The 9,382-nt window shown below is 33.6% G+C and overlaps 1 protein-coding gene across 1 annotated transcript in view; it reads right to left on the bottom strand.

Annotated features, from left to right (window-relative positions):
• Window positions 1-9,382, bottom strand: part of LOC107021459 (protein fluG-like) — a 39,073-nt gene that overhangs the window by 24,521 nt on the left and 5,170 nt on the right. The window contains exons 2-12 of the mRNA XM_027913652.1: window positions 8,893-8,957; window positions 8,691-8,806; window positions 8,511-8,616; window positions 8,269-8,425; window positions 8,085-8,180; window positions 7,887-7,935; window positions 3,320-3,594; window positions 2,256-2,428; window positions 921-1,041; window positions 784-836; window positions 544-673 (exon numbers count right to left, since the gene is read on the bottom strand). Of these exons, the coding sequence (XP_027769453.1) occupies window positions 544-673; window positions 784-836; window positions 921-1,041; window positions 2,256-2,428; window positions 3,320-3,594; window positions 7,887-7,935; window positions 8,085-8,180; window positions 8,269-8,425; window positions 8,511-8,616; window positions 8,691-8,806; window positions 8,893-8,957 (1,341 nt within the window). The remainder of the gene's footprint in view (window positions 1-543; window positions 674-783; window positions 837-920; window positions 1,042-2,255; window positions 2,429-3,319; window positions 3,595-7,886; window positions 7,936-8,084; window positions 8,181-8,268; window positions 8,426-8,510; window positions 8,617-8,690; window positions 8,807-8,892; window positions 8,958-9,382) is intronic.

Below are 9,382 nucleotides of genomic sequence, written 5' to 3'. Positions count from 1 at the left end.
ATCTTCTTTAGCAACAAATATAGAAATATTAGATAAATACGAATTGACAATAAGAAGTGAATTCGGAGGTATGACCACAGATGAAAAAGAACAAAATAAAGAAAAAATAATAAACAGGCAACTTATGACAAAATTAGCTATATGCAAAATGTGTTTTATAGAAGAATACACTTGCGCATTTAAAGAATATTACTACAAAGCAAAATATAATCTTAATGAAGCAAAAGAAGTAAGACACCAATATTTTACAAAATTACCAGAACCATTTAGTACAAAAGTAATTAGAGATTGGGAGAATGAAGGGCTTACAGATAGATAATCTTAAAAATATTGTCCCACTTGAATGTGGTCTAAGACAAATATCAAAATTATGATAGAAATAATCCTAATAAATAACATTGGAATCAAAAGCTTGATTCAAACACATCATTCAATAGTCCCACATTTTATCTCGGGCACTAAAATACCGCTAATTAAAAGACAAGCAACGAAAAAACAAATGCACTATAAATATGGTAATAGTTGTAGAAAATGGAAACCAACCTGTTCGACTAGAATATTGAAGGAGTGTAGAAAAGCGACAATCTCTTGAAGCACTAATGATGCAACATCAATTGATGTTGTAGAACAGTAAGAGGTCTTGTCCATTCTGGTCCATGTTTCTTTTCCATCCCTGTATTATTTCCTTTTTAGTGTTCCAATATGTGTGTGTGAGCGCGCGCGCATGTGTGTGAAAGAGAAAGAATATAAGCACAAATTATTTGGGAGACTTTCATGACATACTTTAACACGCTCTTAAAAAGGTGAAATTCAACTTCAATGCCTACATTCATAACCTGGATATATATAGGTAGAAATAGACATTACTACAATAATGTATTGAAATTTCAATTCATGGACAAGAGATATTAATAACATACCAAACCAAATTCATCTTCCAAAATTTTAGTGAATATACGAAGTACATCTCTTGGACAATATTGCCATGCTTTACCAGATTCAGTTAACATATCAGCCAACACCATTTCTTGGTTTCTTGCCCTGGATCAAAAAGTACACACCAATATGATAAAAAATGTGTAAAATCTAAAAACAACAACATTATTCCTAATTACCCAAAAACATGATAACTAAAACAAACAGTTGTCATGTCAATTTGTACTATATTATACCTAGTCATGAATGTACAATTGCCTCCCTACAAGTCACTTGCAACTTTCGATATCTTTAATTTTGTCATCAACCTTAGCACCTATTAATTCCTCGTGATTCAATAGTGGTGAGTTTCTGATTGGATTCCATAAGAGTACTTAATCAACTTGAATATGATAAGCACATGTCACCGATCAACTCGAATACCTAATTATATAGAAAGGATGTTTCTTTTGTAAATAACTAATTTCTCTTAGAAGCATTTAATTTAATTTTTAATCACTGATTTATAGAGATTTGCTTGTTGGCTCTATTTGAAACCCGTGTATATAAGTCGCCTAGGTTGTATGTTGTGATTATCTACCATAAAGTACACATTTTCCTCTACCTCAAACATGGTTAGTGATGGCAAAGATCTGGGGATCAAATTTTACAACCATCACATTATCAAACAGAATCTTCATGCCTAAACCATGAAAAGCACTAAAACCCGCGCATTATGAGGCATGTTGAATACACAAGTATCTGGATATGCTCTCTGTTGAAGTATTTAAGATTTTAGATAATAAAATTGTCACATAAAGTTGGTACCAGAGTTTTTTGCACTTTCCCGAGTATATCCCTACTCGTTTCTATTCTCCTACTACAAATTAAGCATGTTTTGTCTTCTTAGACCAGCTGAAACCCAAAAGTTCAAAGTCAAAAATCAGAAACCAGACTATTGCTAAAAATATCCTTATTACAAATAAAATCTAAAACTAGTGATTTGCAACATCTCAGGCAGCCAATGTTTGAACTTCCAATGAGCAAGACTAGTTGGTCATCAACAATTTTATGGTTACTTAGATAATTGATAAAGAGATATTTTAAGTAAACCTAATCAAAAGCCAAATATGGAACCCAAAACTATGAAATCGAGATAAAGGTAACAACCACGAAATAATGGGCACGATAAATTACAGAATATGCGGGTGACCTCCTCATCTTATCATTATGAATTGAATGAAATTTAAATATAACATAAAAGAATTTATCAAAGGCTATATTATAGAGGTTTGAGAAAAGAATATTGAACAATACATAGGTTTGGAAGTAGTGCGTACCAGGGGATTTTGCATTTAGTTGATAAGTCAGGAACAACTCTGACCTCACCTGAGTAGGGAAGCGAATGTTCTTTACATAATTCATCAGATATTGAACTCAATCTCATACATTCAACAGTTAAACCAACACCATGTTTCTTCACAGAACTATAGTAGCGGTGTTGGGGAACAACCTGTAAGTGATGAGAAAAAAATGAACAAATTCAATATACTTTTGATCAAAGAAAGGAAATGCTAATTACTATCCAACATCATTCCATAACAGTACTTACAAATATTGAAAACTACATCAATAAATGATATGACTTTGCTCATACTAGTGCTAAATCACTTCAGGTTACACCGAGATGTCTTAGAAAATACATTTTGTATTATTTGTTTGGAGTTCGCAAACTTAATATCTGTTTTCTTAATCAATAAAGATACCGCTTACTTATTCTTAGTGTCTTTCTCTTGCCTAATAAGAAATTTCATGATAAAGAACTTAATCTAGCAAGTGAAATTCATTCTGAAATGCATTGACATATGGTTGAGCTTGAAAGCTTCATTAACCATTGCAACGTGCTAAATCTACCACCCAAGTAATATCTTGTTAATTTTATAATTGGCAATTCATTGTATAAGGTTAATTAAAACTCCTATATTTTGTTGGTACATAAATAAAACATGCATTTGTAAACACAAAAAAAAAAAAAAAAAAAAACAGAGTGTACAAGTTTTTTTCCTCAGTTGCCTAATAGAATAAAAGGAAAAACATCTTTCATTAGATGAAACTGAGTTAAGTATGATATACTCCTCCAAATATCTTGTGCAACAACCTTAATCCTCATGCTTCTAATGTGCATGAATGTTGTAATCACAAGTATATCATGCTTTAGTTGAAACTAACTACCCAATATATGTAGCTTTTGTTGTTGATAGATAATAACTTTATTTGTAGACTATTCAAAACCCTGGATTTTCTTAAATTGGAACAGAGATTTGCGTATTTTGCAGGCATTGAAAAACATATCATTAAGCAATTTGTAATCTTTATATAGGTAAAAACACAAGGTAAAGCTTACACGGCATCTATGTTGAGCAGAGAAATCTAACCAAATAATGCGAACAGCAGTAACATCTGTCAATGGACCATTTAAGTCTTCCTTTTTAAAGTGATATGATAAAGACTGAGGTTCTACATCAGAATATCTTGATGAAGCATCAAGCTTGTAAAATTGCTTTGCATTTTCTGCAAAAATAGCTTTAACAATTGCAATAGCTTCTGTAATTGAAAGGTCATCATGGAAGCATGCATCCAATAGAACATTGAATACCACTTCACGTGCTTTCTTAGCACCTACAGATAAAACCAAGTAGATACTATAATTACTACAAAATACATAGAAGATAGTAAAAAAATATAAGAACAACTCACATAGCTAACATATTATATTCAAGTTGGATGTTAATTGTTTGGCAATGATTCTCTATTTTGTACAGATATTAAAGGAACTATTTGCTTGATAATGGACTCAAGCAGTCTCCATGAGCATAGAGGAATTTTCTTATGGATGTGTCCAGAAGAATTTCTAGAACCAGCTTGTACATTTATATTCAAGACAATTCAATAGTTCGTCCAAAATCTTGCTACTCATCTCTAACTTCCTCTTCTTTAGTTGAGTCTCCCAATTTTAGTTAAAGATTACAACATGGTTTGGGTACGTACTCGATTAGATATGAGTAAAACTTTTAATTCTCAGACAGATGATCAATCTGAGCTGACGATTCATGTGTTAGAGTACATGCTTTGAGCTTGTATGAGTGATTTTGGTGCTAGATGGGATCGACATTATTCATTCAAGTATCCAGATGGCCCATTTTGAGGCTTTGTATGATAGATGATCTAAATCTCTGATCGGATGGTTTGATTCAGGTGACATGAAATCATTGAATATAGACTTAGAGATTCTATGGAGTAGGTTCGTATGACTAAGCGTAGACTGTTGACTACCAGAGGCGAGAGAAGAGTTATGCAAATCATAAAGTTCGAGCTCTAGTGTTCATGGAGGGTGATCATGTTTGGCTTCGACTGTCGCCCATGAAGGGTGTTTTGAGGATTGCAAATATGGGCAAGCTTATCCCTAGATTCATTATACCCTTTGAGATTTTGAATAATGTGGGAGAGGTGGCCTATAAGTTGGCCCTGCCACTTAATTCGTCAGATGTTCATCCCGTATTTGAAGTATTTATGCTTCAGAAGTATGTGTCGCATGAATCTCATGTAATTTCTCTTAATTTGGTTTAGTTGGGTCCAAAATTATCCTTAGGGGAGGAGCCTATATCAATCTTGCAGGTCTGGAAGGTTAGGACAAAAGAGACTATTTCACTGAAGGTTTAGTGGAAGCATCATTTAGTCAGTGAGGCGACTTGGGAGGCAGAGTCAAGTATACTGTTAGATATCCTCAGTTTTTTAAAGGTTCAGGTAATTTCTTTTGCTTTATCTTCAAGGACGAACATGGTTTATAGTGGTAGGTATAATGTAATGACCAGGTTGGTGATTTTTTGAAAGTTTCATAAATTGACCATTTTGCTCCTCCTGATATTAATCTCGGGTCTTTTTTGATCGAGTATGAAAAGTTAGTTTTAAACTTTGAGATAAAAGTTCAGAATTTTGTAAGTTTTAAGATTGAAAGGCTTATATTTTTAAGAAATTAATCTTTGGAGTATTTTGGAGTTTTGAGTGTCGGAATGGAATTCCATCGATTCCATTAATCCCAAAATGTGGAATCTCAGTTGTGAGAGTTTTCGGTTCCATATTCCAAGTCTTTTTGAGGATTTGAGATCCTAAGTTGTTAATTTGTGGCCTTTTTGTTGACTTTGATCAATATTCGGGGTTCGGATATTTAGATAGAAATTTTGAGAATTTATATGGATTTAGGTGATAATTTAAGGCCTATGTGAGGTCTTGGATGATTTTGAGAGGTTCCAAGCTTGTTTTAGTCTTTTAAGACGTTGGGTTAGTTTCTTCTAGTTTTCATAGATGTTGAATCAAGGAGACCTTGGATATATGTTTTGACAGTTCCATTGAGTCTGAAACTTTGAGAATAATTGAAATGCTTATGTTGTTTGAGTGCATGTAACAAAATCTGATGGTCCTCTGATGCTTTGGGAGTTGGTTGTAGTTGTTGGGGTCTGCAAGCATCGCTTTTGCAAAGACAGGTCACTTTTGCGATCTTTGCAAAAGCGAGAGCCACACTTTTTGCGAGGTTCACTTAAGAAAACCCTGGTTGCTTTTGTGAGACCTGAGAACACTTTTGACATACAAATTTTGAGGTTTAAGATCCATCTTCCATTTTTGAGCTTGGGGAACCCTTTGAGGCGATTTGCGAAAGGTTTTCTTGTGTTAAATCATTTGGGTAAGCTTTCTTGACCCTATACCTTCATTTTCATTTGGTTATTTAGGATTCTGTCATAATATTGTATTTGATTTGGATAATGACAATGTATGCAAGTACTTGAGTTTTAATCGAAATTGGTGATTTATAGGTGGTTGTGATCCCTTTGTCGAAATGGTTTTCACTAATGAGTTCTTAAAGCCTTGAACATTGTTTTAAAGTATTGATTCTGGATTCAAAGCTTCATTTTAAAATTGGGTTTTGGGTTGATTGATCCGTTTTTCAAGAGAATTGATGTGGGTATTCTTGTTTCTAGTGAGTGATTGTGAATTCTTGTTGGTTATACATTGTGTGGCTTTGGAAGATTCGGAAAGGGGAATTCTCAACTAATGAAGTGTCCTTGTATTCTAGTAGAATTTGTGTACTTCCTTCATTGCTTTTGTGTTTGGAGTAAAGAGAATGATGTGAAGGATTTAATTGTCCACTTGATACATATAAATGAATAAAAAAGAGTTGAAATTAAAAAAGCCGTGTGATTATTATGATGATGTTATTTGCCTTAATGTGACCCTCGCTGATTGATTAAATGCTTGAAAGCAAGGATGTAAACTTGATATGTATGATCCCTTGTCTCTCTCATGTGGTGTGATATTGCTTGTGTGCATTTATTGTTGAACACCGTAATGAGACACGTGATTAATTATCATACTAAGGTATTTGTTGGTAAGTGTGATTAAACCGAGGTCATTTCCAAAAAGTTTTTATAAAGCCGATGAAAAGTGATTTCTGCTAGTGATTTTATATAAAGTCAATGGGAAGTGGTTCCGACTAACAATATTGAGTCAATGGAGAATTGTTCTAGCATGAGATTAATTTTTTTGACTTGATGCCTTTGATGCTTCTATGTGATTTTCTCTTCTAATTTTGATGATGTACTTGTTGCTTATGACTGAACTACTTGACTTTGAGATTGACTTAATTTATTCATTTGATTAATGATTTGTCACTATGTACTGCAGATATTGGACCATGTGAACTGTGTATGTAAAACTCTTGGGTTGGGCTGATTTCTAAGAAGGTTATAGTTTGAGGAGGTTAGGTTGGAGTGTAAAAGGTATTCAATTTCTAGCTAGATTTCTTGTTCATTAAGTTGCATTATTGGTACTCACCCCTTGCTTCTACACTTGTGTAGGTTTTGAGTCCAGACCCGTGTGATCTCTTTCTCCTTCTTTTAATTTGAGGTTTGTCGAGGATTTGGGGAGGTAGCTGTTTTTCACATTGCGTATCCTCTTTTTCATTTTCTTTATACTCTTTTCTATTTGAGAAACAAATATTGAGACTTCTATTTATTTCTTAATTTCGCACTTTATGTATTTAGTGGTTTGTACATCTGACAATCAAATTTTGGAGTAGTGTTTATAATGAAAAAGTTTTCCGCATGTGTCTTGTTCTTGATATATATTGCCCTATTTCTTTCATTTTTGTAGTGTTGAGGCTGACTTATCTTGGTCGGAATAGACAAGTATCATCACGTGTATTCTTGTATCGTGACATAAATCATGAACACGGTCAATTCATTTCAAAAATCATAAGAGAAGCTTCATAAACATTCAAGAAAAACTTAGTTCATTTTGTGGGTTATTTACTATTACCCGACATAGACCACGTGAGCTATAACATGAAATCTGATTTCTTGCTCTCACATCAAAAATATATATCCTTACATTCCAAGGCAAGGACCTTAACTTCTAGATTAGGTTGATGCAATAGTTATGTCACTTAAGACAATCCTACAAGGGCACACAATTAGGAACAAGAAGATTGATACTAGACACCCAATATTTACTTATGGGAAAGCCTTCATCTCAAATATATCATCTCGGTGCTATGTAAAATCCCACAGAATAGTCATAAACAAATACATATCATACATGGAAAAACACAATTAAGTTACTCATCCAAGCTTAAAAAAAATCATAGAGTAACTCGTTAGATCATGTTTCAAAAAACCTTTCACTAATCATGATTTCTTAGTGTGAGAAACCTTTCACAATTCAATATATGTGAGAAAATCCTTTCACAATTAATTGATGCTTATCTTGAAGCAACCTTGATAATAAGGCATTCATTTTCATAAAGCATGCATACTTTCATGTAAGGTCTGCTTATACTCTAAGTCCTCAAACCCCACTTTTTTAGATTTCAATGGGTTTATTGTTATTGCAATATTTAAGATAAGAATCTCAAGACATACCTAGGTAAAATCTTTCAGCAAATGCGATGCCACTACTGTTGATCATGACCTGTTGATATTTAAACGTTACATGAGTAAATGCTCATTGTTTTAACAGTACAATAATAAGGCGATGGAGTATGAGCTAATATAATAATTTGAAATCGGTTAGTCTTAATTGAAAATATAGTCTTTTATATGTTGAAGTGCAGAAATAACCTTATTGATGGGAACAAGGTCCAGAATTTCTTTAACTGAGGACACCAACCCATGAAAGTTAGGCTTAGGAATCCTCAAGCCAAAATCAAGATAGACCTGTAAAGGAGACAAACAAAAATATAAGCTTGTTCATATATGTGTGAATAACTCTCCAATGTGGCATTGTTGATAGAAAAGAGCATACTTGAGGGTAGACGGAAGCAAGATATGAAGCTTCCTTTAAGAAAGGGAATGATGCATGTAAAAGCACTAATCGATTCTTAGTGAATCTCTTATCCTCAAGAAGATTGCAAAGATTAAGGGGATTCCCTGGCCTCAGATCCAAATCCTTCTCCTCCAAACTGTAAATGAAAAATCCAGTTTTCAGGGACTTGGAATAATAATAACAATATAACATGTTACCAGAAAAATAGTCTTTTTTTTCACCTTGTGTCTATCTGCATTGGCAAGTTGAAATTTTGAGCCACCTCCAAAGCATGCATAAAGATATAATCGCTAAAGTTCTTGTTTGAGATTCTGACTGGCTTCCCTGCTGGAAATACAGAATCTATTATAGAATCACTTGAAAGTCATATTCATAAGAACCCGAAATCTTGTAAGACTCACCGCATAAAATGTCATTCAGACCCTCCTCAGCCTCCTTTTGTGTGACTTTTGTATTAATTGCAAGGCCACTACGATGTGCTATAATACTTTTAAAGGCAACAACTTTATCACCTTCTGTGTGCAACACTAAGGAACAACTTGCGAGATATTAACTCATTATAAATCAAATGAAACATATATTGACTAAAACTTTAAAGGATATGATTTCAGTTCCTTAGTGAAAGTCTCCATAAATGAACTTAGTGTCCAAGATTTCCCATTTGAACCCTGCAATTAAATATGAGAGGAGAGAGATATGAACAAATTTAAGGAAGTAGATATAACAATGAGAAAAATATACTAGAGCTACGAATGCTGAAAGAATGAGATTTTCACTTACTTATGCCAATGATTCAAGTAATACACTTCATAATGATTAGATGAAAATGTCCCATTATAGCCATATATTCTGGTGATAAGCCCTAATTAATAGAATGTTATGCGGAATTCGAGATAATACGAGAAAATATAAACGCGAAAAACAAGACAACAGATTTACGTGGTTCACCAATAAATTGGCTACGTCCACGGGAAGAGGGAGAGCAGTTTTATTAAGGAGAGGCAAGAACAGAATTACAGAATAGGGTTTGCCATAGCGTCTATATATAGTGCTAAGCTATGCCCTAACAGGCTTGGGCCCAACATACAGAATT

The sequence above is a fragment of the Solanum pennellii genome, chromosome 1 (genome assembly GCF_001406875.1).
Source record: "Solanum pennellii chromosome 1, SPENNV200".
Classification (NCBI taxonomy): Eukaryota; Viridiplantae; Streptophyta; class Magnoliopsida; order Solanales; family Solanaceae; genus Solanum; species Solanum pennellii.
The sequence above is the reverse complement of the archived record's forward strand: the minus strand, read 5'-3'. Positions and strand labels throughout refer to the sequence as shown.